The following is a 16,239-nucleotide window of genomic DNA, read 5'->3' on the forward strand; positions in this document are numbered from 1 at the left end:
CATTAATTTTCTTCCTTTAATTGCAAGGGACAATTTCACCAAATCATAATTTTTATTTTTTTAACACTTGTCTACTGCTTATTCCTAATTTAAAATACTCTGAAACATCATTACTGGTCACTGTTAATAATTATGGTACATCAGCAGAGTAGATGATTTCAGTGTAGAATGAACAACAAAAGTTGATGAGATCTTAAACATGTATTCTGTTTCTAAGTATTGGACTGTTTTTAAAAGGAATGAGGAAAAAAAAGTGACAGAACAATATACCCAGTACTAAACAATATGTTTTTCAAGAAGCAGAAGATGTATTTCAGTGCTAACTTTTCTGTATCGTCAACATCCTTTGGCTGTTGTGTCTCTGTAAATTTGATAAAATACACTCAATCTTTATAAGTCAAAATAAGAAATAAATCAATTTTCAACTCTAACAGATGGAGTTTCTTTACAGGAGATCAATAGCCACTACTTCTTTCTATGGGGTTCTTAAACCTCAACAAAGGGAAGGTCTTTCAGAAATCTCACTAATAATGAAAGGGTACCAAACTCAACTACCATGAGATGGCACATAAACAAGAATGTTAACAGAACTTAAACATAAATAAGAACAGTAAGATTTATTCTGCACAGTTAAAAAGCAATGCACTTCAAAGGGAGAATTTAAAATTTTTTTTTTAAAGAATGACAGGCATAGTGATAAGGGAACTTATATTCTTAAATATGGCTACGAGTTTTCCATTGTGTAAAACTGAAGTGCCAACATAAACAAGCATGTCTCTAACATGATATGCAATCATCAGATCAATTATCTATTGTCATTTGCCTTCTGTGCAATTGTCGCTTCAATTGGAAGCTTACTTTCCTGATCCCCTAAGCACCAATACTGCAAAGACATCCAGATGAACACCTTCAAAAATCCTCATTAATTCCTATTGTGTGGCATGATTATGGATCTCCAATTATTGTTTATTTTGATTATAAATACTCCTTGTCTTAGTTCCATGTTTTATCTAAACACGTAACTGCTTTTAGATTGCTCTACACCATCCCCTTTCTTCCTCAGAGAACCCTTTCTTCAAATAATGCATCTGAAGATGTTTATCATAACTCTACAGCATGACATTTTTTCAGTCATGTCTCCTATGGACTCATCTTAGTTTTGGCACTGTGAATTCTGCAAGGACACATTCAATATACTATGCAAAAATAACACCAAATCCTGCTGAAGGAACCTTCATTTCTCTCAAACAGCATTTTATTGCATGATGTTATCATCCCCATTGTGGGAGGCATACAAGAACAGAGCTATAAGGACAGAATGATGGAGGGGAAGATAAAAAGTGAAAAAAGAAAATAGAGACCCACTTCAGGAAAATATTCTAAATTAAACACTAATAATTGCATCCAAAATTAAGTCACCTGTTTAAATGTTTTCCTTGAAACATTGAGTCTTGAACATAAGTATATTTCCACATATGCACTCAACTTAAAAACTATAATGACATGATTCTTAATATATGGATAATCCAAGAAACTTGCTTCTCTTGTTCCACTTTAAATACAGCAAGTAGAAAGCACCACACTTTTTCATATCAAAAGCCAAAAATAGAAAGAAAAAAATAAATTTACAAGTACAAATGCAATTTACTGGTTCTAGAATATTATGTTGTCATAAATTTCCATAACACAATCCCAAATCTCACTCTGCTCCAAAAACCTAAAACAAACCCTCCAAATTACATTTCTTTGAAATAACAGTAAAATCCCTGTTGCACCAAAATTCTCATATCCATTCTTTTTCCCCAGCATGAATCAGTTCATGCAGTTGTTTCCCTAGCTATTCAAGTCCACATATATTATGTCCCGGAAATAGCTTCAATCAATGGAGATGAAATCTTGCTTTTGAAAAGTTAATACTTGTCTGATTAGACAATTTGGATTTCTTTTAAATTTCAGGCAGTAATTCTAATGCTCTATATTAATTTCCCCAGGGGCTGGGTAATTGGTTAAAATAATTTCTCCTTAAAATATAAGCACAAACACACCATTTCCTTATTCTAATTAAAATGTGAGCATTTTATTTTTTTCCTAATTTATTCTCTCTGAAAAAAATAACATCTGATAAAACATTAATTTATTTCATTGTTGTTTTCCCCCCACTTTTTAAACAAAAAGTGACTCATCCTATATCAAGTCAACAGATGGAAGAAAATAAATCCTTGGAGAAAGCTTTTCAAGGTAGTCTGGGGCAAGATATTTCTCTCAAGAGAAAACATATGTTTATAGAATTATGTGTGCAAATTCTACACTTATGCACTTACATTTAATGCAAAGGTCCTCAGTGTTTTCATAAGATTTGAATCAAGCTCTTTAAGCAGTACAATAAAAAGTCTATCTATACTTTGATCATCTGAGACATGAACAGTTTACAACAGGGCATATATTAAATGCTATAATACCACCAATTCCATATTAACTTCCTGTCTACTTGCTGTTATTCTGCAGTAAACATCAGGCCATGGATCATCTTCACATTGTTTTTAAAAAAGAGAGATTAACCATCTTGTATTTATTAGGCTTATTGTGTGGTAAGAGCGCAAAGGAAATTTCTTTGGAATATCTAGTGTGCTTCAAGCTCATCTGCTGTGGTAACTTTGCTCTGCCATGTAGTCACATCAATAATTTCATACTACAATTAAGACAAACATAATCTGTCTTCTCGCTGATTAGGTCTTACCATATCAAAGCAAAGAAAATAATTTTCCACATATAAATGCATTTGTTTTCCAAAATTCCTATCTGAAATGAATGGCACGTATCTGTCACATATCTCTGAAAAAGTACCGGTGTTTTTGTGCTTATGGAAACAGTGGAAATTTTTTCAAGGATTAGATGTGTATGGCCTGACATTTTAAATGTAGCTTTTGCATGCTAGTGTAATTGACCCAAAACAGCCCAGTGACCTGAAAAAGAGTGCAAATTGTGTACACAGCCCTCTAGTAAATTAGTATAATTTTAACTACTATGCAGTAGCATGTCACATACAGTGCTAGATATACTCTGGTAAATGTAGTCACTTGGGAGGACAGAATCATGATCTCAAATCAAGTTTCTCAAGCAAATTTATTTGGAATATAAACCCTGTTTATAGTTTTATAAAATTTGTTATATAAAGTGTGTTATAACAGCATTTATATATTTTTTTATATATATGTAAAACATATATAATATATATAGTAGTGTATCATATATAGTGTATTGAATATATTTATCAATACACACACACATACACACACTTATTTATTATCTTTACATAATTTAAAATATATGTGTATATATTTGTTACATATAACACCAGGTACATTTGAGATGCTGCTGTTAAAATGATAAAATAGAACAACCAGTAGTTCAAAACAAATATTTTTATTTTGAAATTGAGTGTGCTGGTCCCACCTTTAGCACACATTGAACTACAAGCATGAGATGTCATGCTTTACTGAAATATGACCATTATGCAGCAATTCTTGTAATAAAGATGAAATCAGGGTTATGCTGAAATCCAAAGGATGTTTTGCCATGGGTTTCAACAAGCACATATTTTCAATTGCTACATATTTGTTTGTTTTGGCAGTAATAATTTTTTTAATTGGAATTCACTGGGAGTGAAGAAATTTTTTCCATATTAGGTAGAATTTACAGACTTTGGATAATCTTAATTTCCAGAAGATAAATAGCTGTTGCCTGTTAGTGAGGAATACACCCCAAACACTGTAAAACAACACGGCACACATAACTGCTGAAACATTCTACTTGGAGCACAATTAAGAATCTATTTGACAATAGATTAAACGAACAGCTGTCAATGCTGGTATAGCTAAACAATAACTTGCATTAGAAAAAGGAAATAAACTTATTTCTATCCCTCTGCATCTATAATTGTTAGTCTCAGCCAAGCAAAGCCCACTTTCATTTGATACTAATTTAGAAGATTCCATTAACTCAGGAGATTCTGGAAAGAAGAGGAAGTTGTTTCTAATTTCCAGCAGACCACGATAATCCAGTAAAGCATGAGATCTTGTGCTTCAGTTTAAATCTAATAAGAGTCTAATTGATTCCTCCATTAGGCACACACTAAAGTGCTTTGCTGTATTGACACTTGGTTGCGTAAGAGGCAATTAAATAATTAGATAAGGGTTCTCAGGTTTACACTTATTGAGAAATTGTATTTACCTTTATCAAAATTAACATACCTAACTGCGTACATATCTAACTACGGCAACATTCATTCACAGTATAATGCAATGCCATGTAGAAACACCTGAGTTCAGTCTTTTCCAGGAGCTCAGCCAAAGGTAACTTTACTTTGTTGAGAAGCAAACAGGAAGTCCAGGGATGAACATTGCAGTATCATGTGTACATCATTTCTGGTACCTAAACTGTGCTGCACAATTTAGACCTGTTCTTACACTATAGAAAATATTTGACAATGAAACAGCCCTACTGGCATTTTTCTAATCATTTGAACAGCTAAATCAGAAAAGTAAAAAGAAATGGAAGAATTTTAAGAAAGTATGAAATGATTTCCTTTAGGTGTATGTTATTCAAGAAGTTAAGTGATGGAGATTTTATCAATGGTAGGTGCCGTAGAAGTGAAAGGATATATATAGCAATGTGGAAATGTGAAATATAACATCTCTGATTAGTAAAATTATATGACAGAAGAATCAAAAAGAATTAATAATGAAGAATTTACCATATGAACTCTTACAATTTAATTATCACAAGCTGAACTTGATAAAAATATGACCCTTAGACCTTTAGCCAGAACTTTTTTTTAAAGAAGACAGATTTTTTCCAATGAGGCTTGGTGAAGACACTTTACTCTGCAAAGGAATCAGCTATTATCTAAAGTGTTGTGGTCAATATGTTTTTTCACTTGTATGCTACTGTTGTCTTAATATTAGTAGTATATGCAGCAAATTCTGTTACATTCATGATTCATCCTTGTTGTAGAATAAAAGTAATTTTGAAGGTTTTTATTATATTTCAAAAATTTTTACTAAAAACTATTTTTTTTGAATGTGGAATGAACAATGATGTCAGTATAAATACAAAAACATGAGGATATATTTTCTGAATATTTCTGATTTGCAAGAATAAAGATTGATTAAGTACTATATGTCAGGGAAGAAATTTTCAACATTGAGGGGAATAAGCAGAAATATTATTGAATTTAATAGGCAAAATGACACGCATGCAGGTATAGCGTTTAATTTCTGGCTGTGTATTTGCCACAGCTACCCACAAACCAGATATATCCTATAGAAGGACAAGTTTATACTTACTTAAAAATGGAGCTCTTCAAACAACCTACTTCCCTCGTCTCTTTTTTTTCCTTTTTTTGCGGGGGAGGGACTTAATTACTGTGCTAGTTTAGGTTTTAAAGTTATAAAAAGAACTGAGTCTAACACTAGCCTTACTTAGCCATCCTGATTATCACCACACTTCAATAAAAATACACTTAAAATCTAGGCTGCACTTGTTTTTCACTTTAAACCAATAAAATTTTAACAAACTTCTTAAATAATCAGCTTTTGAACTAAACAGCCATAAAAAAGCTCTTTGGCTTATTTTTGGCTGTGTCAACCTAATTTCACTTAAGTAGCACAAATCAAGGCATGATTAGCTGTTCAAAGCATAATTATTCATACTAAAATAAAACTTTCTGTTGAGTACAGCAGCCTTTGACATCAATAATGATAGCTGAAAAAGCAAATTCCATTGAGACAGTTCTGCTGTTACTTCTGTGTGCTTTAGGTATCAGGGAAAAAACTGAAGAGTACAGTTCATGGATTATTATGCTTTGGTTCTCATTTCAAGGTCACTCATGCAAATCCAAATAATGAGAAAAAAATATTATTTTCAAAAGCTAATAGATCATATAGAACAAGTTTTAATGTGGTAACTAGTACCCAACACTAGTACCCAAGGGTTCATGTGAGAACATATATTATGTCAGCTAGAGATTTGATTAGCAGTACAGGAAAAATAATGAAAGAATAAATGGAAGTAGAAAGTACACTACTGTTTTTACATAATGCTGTATATGGAAACTGTATTTCATAAATGCAAGGAATTTGGTGAAATCAGCTAAACATATATTGTCAGTAAATTTATTGAAACTACTTACATGAATTATAAGTTGGAGTCAAAGCATCAATCATCTCTACTAACTGGTGGAGCTGTAAGAATGTTTATCAGCATAGGGGATTTGTCTCAGGATAACAGTTTAATATAGACAAATAAAATGCATGGTAGAATGATAAATGAACATCCAATGGAGTAAAAGACACCATTAAAAAATAACAACTTTAAATATCCTGTTTAATAGAGAGAATATCAGTCTGTGATTCATAGAGATGCACCTAACTGCTGGGAAAAAAATCTCAACTTAAGAGAAGATGACAGAGAGCTGTTAATGGAAAGGACTGGGAAAAGAGAAAGACAGCCAAAGAAAAGGAAGGGTAGAAATGCACACTGGGAATATTTGTTCTCAAGGAGAGATTGAGAGTTGGAATTCAATTTAAAAAAACATCGGAAATAGTGAAAGTGCACCACTATAAACTACTTATTAATTGAGAAGACATGTCTGAATTTATCAAATAGGAAACAGTAAACTGACATCTATTATTTAAAGAAAAATACAATTGAGAAAACTCTACAAATAAAGTTAAAAAAAAATAACTTGCCTGAAAACCAAGGAGTTTTTCACCGGGCTTAATATGCCTTTGAAACTCGCATTCCACTGGTTGTATTACTTTGATTCCATCTTCATAAAAAACATAAAACATGTTCCCAATTCCCAGACCTTAGGAACAAAAACACATTGAAATTTATAAAATTAAATCGTCATTAAAAAAAAAAAAAAAAACTTGTGTTGAACTTGTGCCCATCACATTACTGGTATGAGATCAATTTGTTACTGTGTATAGTGTTAATACAGATAATCCTGTGGGATCTTCTGTCATAAAACTAAAACAAAACTGTTATGTTTCACATAGTTTTCTCCATGAGCAAGCCAGAGGCTTTATGAATACAGATCTGGAAACGTAAGCTATAGTTTGACAGCTGCAGTAATAAAAGTGATCTTGTGAAATCATTCACATTGGAATCAAATGAATATAAATTCTCCATGTACTCTCATTCTTTTTCTGGGGAATGGAAGAGTTAAAATAATTTCTGTATCACACTGACAGAGAAGTTCTGAATCTTTGTTATAAACCCTTATTTTATATGACATTTCTTTCAGTACAGCAAAGGAAATATTCTCTATTGTATTTTATTGAAAAGCCAGAACAGGGCAGAAATTCATTGCAAATTTGAAGGACCACAAATGTTTGTAGAACTATTCAACCCTTTTACTGTAATGTTGCTGAACAAGAGGCATGTTGTAATGTTTCATGGGAACCAAATCTATAGCATCAGATATAATACTTGTGGTCTTGCTCAATTAGTATCACCCATTCTTCTGAGTTTTCCATGTGTCAATTAAGACAACATTTATTGACCAATACTGTGCGGATGCTATAATGATCAGATAATATTTGCAAAATTCTCTGAAGAAAAAAATCACTGTATTCATAAAATTATCCTTTAAATCAATTGTGGCAACTAACTTGCAGGCTACAGTAATAAAGATGTAGATGCCTCCTGGTACATGACCTAAGCTTCCACTGATGTAACAACACAGGAGAATACACCCCAGGAAAAATAAGTTTGAGTCTGAAATTCTGCTTGCACTAAATTCTCAAGGAAGACTTATTTTAACAAAGAGAGAAGACACCTTAATATCAGACAAAATAATGAGAACAATAAGGTTAATGCATTTGGGAAAAAAACTGTGTGTGTGTATGTTCACACACACATACACACATCCCTACCTACATACGTACAGGTTCCCAGTCCGCATTAGGAACCCCATAGATATTATAGTCCTTTAAAAGACAGTAAGATGCATAAGGCTGTCAGCTCATGCCTAGAACAACTAAGTTCAATTATCTTTGAGAAATCGTGGAGAATCTTTCCCATTTCTCTCTGAGTTTTCATTAAAAGAAAGAGGAGACAGTTTCCAAAGAGGGTTTTCCTAGCTTTCTAAAAAATATATCTATTAACAGGATATGGAAAAGGAGAAGGAAGAGGAATCTGTCTATACTGCCTTAGGTGTGGTACAGAAACAGGCTCGAGTTCAAAGAAAAAAACGTCACCCATGCCTATTCTGCATATAGAGTGCACTAAGTAGGGGAGATGTAAGCTAAAACTAATCACTAGCATGGACTTTTACCTGTCTGCTAGCATACAGACAGCACCTCTATCAGCTTGCCTAAGTACAGTATGCCTGGTCTGGCTATTGTGCTATCTCTGTATGCCCTTGTTGGTAAATCATATAGCCTAGGTCAGACAACATGTCAAGATCTTTCTTTAGAAAAGCCCCGAAATTGCCTCCTATAAGAACAGCTGGAATTTGTAGACAAAACTGAAGTTAGGCTGCTCCTAACAGTGGACAGTGAGGAGACCTATAGCTGAGCAACTGACTTATTGTATCTTGGTGATAAATATAAATGTTGATCTGGCTGGGGACAGACCAAGATTTTCCCTTCTCCGTGTTTAAAGTATACTATAGAAACATAGGAGAGACCAAGAAGATCTGCTATAGAAAAGGACATTGTTGCTTCACATTCTCAATCCCTACTATAAATTGCTTTCCCTTTAATTTCATAATAGTTACAGAGAAATTGAATCTCTCTGCATCCATAAGCACCCTGGTAAACTACTATTTTAATCAGTCTTTATTGTTAGAGAACTCAAATTTTCCTAAGTGCTTTATAAACACTGAAGGAAACATAGGACTTGGCTTGAAAAGCCAATCCTCCAAGAAACCTTGGGGTGCCAATGTTTTCAGTTTTCTTCACGACAAAACACAAGACAACCCTTGGAGCGAAACTTCAACAAGCAGTGAGAATGCCATACAGCTGGAGACTTGACATTAGAATCTTATTGTCTACTTGTTTAATTGCTAATAGTTGAATGTACACAACTCTGAACAAGTCATCTGTACTCCGCAAGGCCAATACAGCAGGAGGATAATAGGTGAGCTCCACTACAGTTAGTGAATTGATTTGTTTACACCAGTTGAGGAATATCCAAAAAGACTAGTTCTTCATATTTGTAAACACATTGGAAAATGCCAAAGATTGCTATATAACTAAGCAAATCAAACACCAAATTTTAAATCTTGCAACTAATTTAAAATACATCTTTAAGAATCACCCAGACATACTGTTTGCAGCATGAATTCATAGCAAAGCCTGAGCCACTTACAGTACAATGAATCTTCCAGTAGAAATAACTGAAAAACTTCCTATTGCTGAAATACTTGAATTCCTAAATAGTAACATTAAATTGAGATCAGACTACTTAGAGCAAAGAGATGAGAGCTCATGCCAACACTTTGATTTTGATATTTTTCCACGGTGACACATATTTCTGTAACATGCTGTATGAAAACATCAACACATACATCAGAATAACCTGTCTTTGAAGGTAAAAGATACTTTGCATGGTTTCTATATTAGTAACACCCAATACTGTCTGTATTATATTTATCCTTCAGAGTTCATTACTGAACAAAATATGAACCTTCATTCCCCAGTCCAAAACTTAGAAGCCCTTCATGAGTGTATGTAAAGAAGGAAATGCTTTGTCTCACTAAGCAACAAGAATCTCAATTTTAATGAAACTGTTTAAGATGATAATTTTGACAGCTAAGAATGATTCATACAGCAGAGAGTCTGATTGGCTGGAAGCTTTATCAAGTCAGTTAAATCAAACCCACCAAATCCTGCAAGGGGGAAGCTAATTACTGTAACTGTAGTATATGAACAAAAAAAATGCACAAGGCACAAGAGACAAACATTTCATTGTAATACAGAAAAATACAAAAAAAAAAAAGATTTGTATTAGTACCTTGCTCTCGCCACAATATGTTTGCAACTGCAGCATGTAGGAGAAAGAACAGAAAACACAAATGAACAAGAAAAAAACATGAAATGGTGTATCAATTCTGAAATAATTAACGTTTCGACTTCTGATTCACTAAAATACTTCTATATGTAAATTGATGGAAACTATGAATTAACAATAACATAATATAATAGAGTTCTGTGTGTCAAAATGGTAAAGTCATAATTAACCATCATAGTTATTGGGGCTAAGGTAAATCCCATCACCATCCCCAAGCTAATTCCTTTAGCCTTTTATCAATAGGGAGTTTCATAATCCACTAAAAAAATTTGTGGCATTTGCATACACAGACATAGTGTACAATTGTACAAGTACAACTGGACTTTGAAGAGGTTTATTGCAGAACATAGCTATGAGAGAAACAGGTAAAAACAAAATGCATAAATGATACTTAAAGTCACTCTTCTGTATTGCTCTAACACAGTTATGGTACTTTGAAGTTGATGTGATGTTTAACATCAACCTTGGAAGGCCCAGATGCAAGCTATTAGATAGTATGGCAACCAACTATGTCTTTAAGGAATACTTTACTTACAGCGTTTGGGTTTTGGACATTTGAGACCAATGAAAACTAATTATATTCAATTACTACCCTGTTGCTTTTTTCTGCTTGGGGAAAATAAAAAGGATGCAAATATAACTGTGCACATTTTAAATATTTAGAGTTCAGCATTGCAAGGAATAAATTGTTTAAAATATGGCCACTAAAAAAACATCCCTGGGTATTATGCTTTTCTCAAACATCTTTTACTGGCCACTGCTGGCGACAGGACTGTAGCCCAGATGGGCTTTTTGCCTCATGCAGTGCAGCATCTCTCTTGCTCTTGCATTCTAAAAGAAGAGACAGAGCATCAAACATGTAGATAGGCCCTTTGAGAAGGTGTCGGTTTACTTTCTGACAAAATGATGATGATTCAGAGGCTTCCAACAACAGAGTTTGGGGGGTTTGGGCTTTCTTCGACCCCTCCTCTACTTTTTTTTTTTTTTTAATTCTCTCTTGATTGTACCTCGTGAACTCTCTCTCTCTCTATCTACAGAACAACCTCATTATATGACTTTAGACACAGTATGTAACCTGTGTCACTCAGTTATTCGTTGATAAAATGAAGGTGATAATGACTTTTTATATTCAAGGCTTTGAGGTGTACAAATGAAATATCCCCATATAAGTGGAAAGTAGCAGTAATACTGTTGCAGTGAAGCGATGCCGAATGCTAAACTTGTTCACTTTCCCACAACAGAAATCAGTGTTTTGTTTGGTATCTTTAAAACAGTTTAATTCTCTTGCCTATCATGTGTGCACTGTATTCAAATACCACTTGCCTTTCCTTTAATATGTAAACCATTAATATACCATAAACTGTCAATATCCAATATTAATGGAGCGTGCCATCTTGTCGCTCACCCAGGCTGAATATTCTCTCTTTAAAACAGGAAGTAGAATTTTTGCTGAAGTGCTGCTAAACTCAAAATAGAGTCAAAATATTTTAAATTTATTTCTCAACCATTTGTTTTTATATTTGCTTTTCTGGTTTTCAGGCTCTTACTTCAGAACAGACTGGTTTCCAATGAAGTCTTGACTGCATTGACTGTGTCCCCTCTGGATATCCAGCTGCTTTGAATGAAACTTCTTGGTGCCTACATTGCTGACAAATGCTAGCACAGCTCTCATTTAGCCCCAGTGCTGACAGCACAGAAGGGGTTTGTTTTGTAGCATATTTCAGTGGCAAACATGAACAGAGTATGACATGAACATACCTCTTTTAAAATAATGCTTCGCTGCTCACGTTTTAACAAGTTGATTGTTCCCCTAAACTAGACATTTCACTGGAAGCTCTAAATATCTAGGGATGGAATATTAGTTTGATGTCTTATTGGCGGCTTTTATTTTTGAAATAAAGAACTATTGGTAGATCATCAGTACAGCAATTAGAGAAAGAATGGACTAAGGATTTAAATACAGATTGTAAAGAGTAAGTGTATCCTTGCAGCCTTAGAGCTACAGAAACCACTTTCCTTCACCATAGGAAACAGGATGAAAGCAACCGAAGTTTATTCAAAGATTTTCCATGCCGAAGAGGAGGAAAAAATTGGAACAATGTAATACTATCCCTTCCATCAACTGCACATGGCACCTGCTTTGCAAACATCATGAAGTCAAGTCTTTTTGAGTGTAAAAGCTGCCAGCTCTAAAGAGGGAACAGCTAAGGTACATATGTTCATTCCCATTTGCCCAGGTATTAACTCTTTCCTTTGACAGGCAGAAAGAGCACAGAAGTAGAAAGAAAAGAGTTGAAGAACTGTAATCATTCTCTGAAATAAAGCAAATTTGTTTCCCCAGGACATCCTGGAGGATTTTCTTTAAAATTAGTTTTTCTCTTTACATTGTGAGGAAAGTATCGTGTAATTTACAGTATGCCAGGTCCCCTAAATTTAGCCATAAACTTCTATTTTTTTCAGGCTTTTTCTAGAGGTGACATAGGAAAGAAAATAAAAAGTAATTACAACTATTTCAACTGTGTGGAAATAAATGACATTAAATTAAATAGTTTTAGATGTTAAATAACACATTAATCTCTGTTAGGCAAAATAATAGATATGGTTCTGAGGTTCATTAAAAAACTGAACCATTTAAAAAGGGAAAAAAAGATTGCTTAAAACATCACCTCACTTAATAATTTGAAAATTAACAAATCAGTTCAAAGAAAAATGAGACATTATTTAAAGGCACATTATAAAATCACAAATGACTACCATCGCCTCTCCTAATACAGGTCAAGAAACTTCACTTATGTTTTAATCAGTCCTGTAACTTATATTCAAAAAGATCTCCAGTCTTGAGACAAAGACCAGGTACATCTGTAAGTAGAAAGTATGGCAGGGAACATATTGTTCAGCTTCCTTTTCTGGTAAACAAGAACTAATGTATTCAATCACACCTTATATCCAATTCTTACAGTCAATTCTGATAAGCTTTAAGGTTAAAAAATACATAATTATTGATATATCTCATTAAGTGTTTCTCATGTTTTAAGACAGAGAACTACTACCTTCTCTTGGGCACAATTTCCATGATTTGTAAGAAGAAATGTATTAAAACAACATACCATTATTAAAGAATATCAGTGGAGAATCCATATGTTTTCTTCAAAGGAGGTTTTTTTTTTAAATCACATTTAAAACTCCATAAAAATCCCTTTTTATGGTCCTTACATCTATCCTTTTGTGCTCAGTCCCACCTTTTGACTATGAGTAGTTAATAAAACGTCTGAAAACCTACTCTTCATCTATTTTATTCTTCTTCTGTGTTGGCTGAAGGGTAACAGGTTGCACATTTGTCAGTAAACTCTGTCCTTAGTACTTCATGAAATTCTTCAGCAGTTCGCAACAGCAGTACAGATTTCATCTCCTTTGGATGGAAATGACAACTGCAAAAATCCATGGTATTTCTGTTACTAAATGAGGGAGAGGGTGTTACAGGGTCACTTTCCAAATAAAGTCTGTAACCTGCTCCATTCTATTGTTAACAAATATCATCATTACATTCACTTTCTTTTTTTGTCTCAACTGCCAAACTTCCATGACAGCTATAGAGGTCACCCTTTCTGCTTTTTTCAAAGATTGAAAGCATATAATATAATCATATATTAAAATGTAATATAATCTAATATAATAAGAAAACATAGAATAATATAAGAAGGTTTTTTTTTTTTTTTTTGGAAGATTAGCACTCAGTGAGTTTAGAGATTAAACATGGCTGTTTTGCTTCCTTTGGCAAAATAATAAGAGTACAATATTTCATTTTCTTTCACAAACAGTTTTCCCTCTTGTTGCATGTGCTTCAGCAGTAATTATCTAAGAAAATGCTGAATGACCTTTTAAAATCTATTAACTATTTTTTAATTATTTTTTAAGATTGTCATTCTCTCTTACCTATTTTATGTATCTGTGGTTAAATAATCTGAAGTTATTCTTTCCTCTCTCTTGTCATTACATATCATGAAAGCTAAATAAAATATTTTCATAAAATGCTATTTTGATGCACCAGCACTCATAAGCAAAATAGGAATCAACTGAAACCTTAACACCTAAAAAATTTCCTAGATTGTTGCACTAAGAGGACAATTCACTTCAAAATGGCTTTAGGAATGTGGAAAAAAAGTAAAAAGACATCTTTTCTGCATTATGCGTTGATATGATAAAATATTTTTAGCAGTATCTTTTAAAATAACAGAAAAAAAAGGATATCTTCTGAAACCAAAATAACGATTGCTCATAACTTGACAGCAACTTTTACTGTTACCTCTAGATTTTGTCTCACCAAAAAAACAGTTTTGTTATTAAAATTCTGCAAACATTTTACTTGAATTTCTATCAGAACATACCAGCTGATGAATAGAAGTCAACGATTTCATTTCAGCCTCATTGTACTAGACTTTGTACCATCGGATAGGAAATCACTGTTGCTTTCCTATCCAGTAAAGGCAGGAGGTAACAGGTGGGTGTAATAGGAAATAGGAAGGAGTAAGGAAGATGCAATAGGATCATATGGCAAAAAACAAGTTTGGAATTAAAATTTCCACACTCTTGTTATTTTTCAGAATTGCCCCACCATAATCTGCTGTGCTCCCCTAATATCAGCATGATTTCTGTCACTTAAAACAGGATGTGGGTTAATTCCTGTTCTTCATTTACCTGTGTATATACATTCCTTCTGAGAGCCTTCTCATCATTCAAAGTTTTCTTCTTTGTACTAATGTGTTATTTTGCGCACTTGCATATTTGCAAGAAAGAGAAAGAAGAAATCTTTCTATAATCCCTTCTTCATTGGGTCTTGCCCTCTGTCAGAATGAGGAGCGTCACAGAGAATTCCTCTCATTCTCTCTGCTGCTGCTAAACTGCTGTTTAGCAGTGGAATAATACAAGCATCAAATGCTGTAGGGCAGAAATTCCAAATGTTCCATTAGCATCGAGTAACATATCTCACTCCCTATGAATTTTAACCAAATTACAAATCCATAAAAATGCATCTGTTTTCCCACTGAATCATCCAGTTTTATTACACAGCTTGTACTATTTCAATTGACTCTGAAATAACTTTTTTATAAAACCTGAAATTAATTAAATGTCATTGTATGTATTTGAATTTGGAATCAATAAGTTACACAATGTCTCATAATAAAAAAGTAATAATTAGGATCTTGTAATAAATTTAACAGTCTTAGCCATTCCAGAGTCTATGATGCACTTTAGGATGCTTCCAAAAACTGTAGTTAGTAGTTTGCTCCAATTTTCTATTTAAAAGTATAAGGTGTTATCCTTATTGCAAGTATTGGAAGATCTAGGTTTTGTTATTAACAAATAACAGATTCCCAGATGTTGAATGAAACAATGTCTCAACTCTTTCTCTCAAGATTTTCCCCTCATTTCTTACATGTTATGGTGCGATTTGATGATTTCCATCTAGTTTCCTTCATTCCAAAGGAGTCACAAAAATAATATCCAAGTAAGTTGCAGGCCTATCTCTGTAGTAGTGTTTAAAGGAACATAGAGAGTGCAAGAGAATTCTGAGAAAGTAGTTGCAATACACTTTTACTGTTCATCTCATAGCTATAAGAATAACTGCTAAAAAAAAAAAAGTAATTTCAAGATGTTTGGAGAGATGTTGTCCGCGTACTTCACTGATAGCAACCACCTGTGGGAACTGTTCTGGTTAACTGTAAACACATCGTAAAAAGAACGTATCTTATATTTTTGTTTATTCTCATATCTCTAATGTATAAACACATGCCCTTATGTTACAAGACAAAACTATGCCATCATTACTGTCTGGTTGCTGAGCTACACAATTATTTTTATTTAAAAATAGTAGTGCTTAAGGTAGAAAGGAGGAAGAGATTAAGATGTTTTACTTTTTGTTCAACTTTCACTGTCAAGCAGAATGAACACATTTCTGCAGATATCGCTTTTTAATTTTATTCTTATCCTATGGGCAAGTTAGATTCCTTGGGTTTATATACAAATATAAATATATATAAACACATATTCATTTGTGAAACAAACAAATGAACACACTTTTTCAAAGTTATCTATTGCTTGTTTCAACTAGTATTAATGTAATTATGCTGATACAAATTCTATTAAAATTCCATTCTGTTC

At 33.2% G+C, this 16,239-nt stretch overlaps 1 protein-coding gene across 1 annotated transcript in view; it reads right to left on the minus strand.

Moving 5' to 3' along the window:
• FSTL5 (follistatin like 5) overlaps positions 1–16,239 on the minus strand; it is a 330,597-nt gene that overhangs the window by 37,404 nt on the left and 276,954 nt on the right. Inside the window, exons 11-12 of the mRNA XM_013951578.2 lie at positions 10,024–10,050; positions 6,750–6,868 (exon numbers count right to left, since the gene is read on the minus strand). Coding sequence (XP_013807032.1) covers positions 6,750–6,868; positions 10,024–10,050 — 146 coding nt within the window. The remainder of the gene's footprint in view (positions 1–6,749; positions 6,869–10,023; positions 10,051–16,239) is intronic.

Source organism: Apteryx mantelli, chromosome 5 (genome assembly GCF_036417845.1).
Source record: "Apteryx mantelli isolate bAptMan1 chromosome 5, bAptMan1.hap1, whole genome shotgun sequence".
NCBI lineage: Eukaryota > Metazoa > Chordata > Aves > Apterygiformes > Apterygidae > Apteryx > Apteryx mantelli.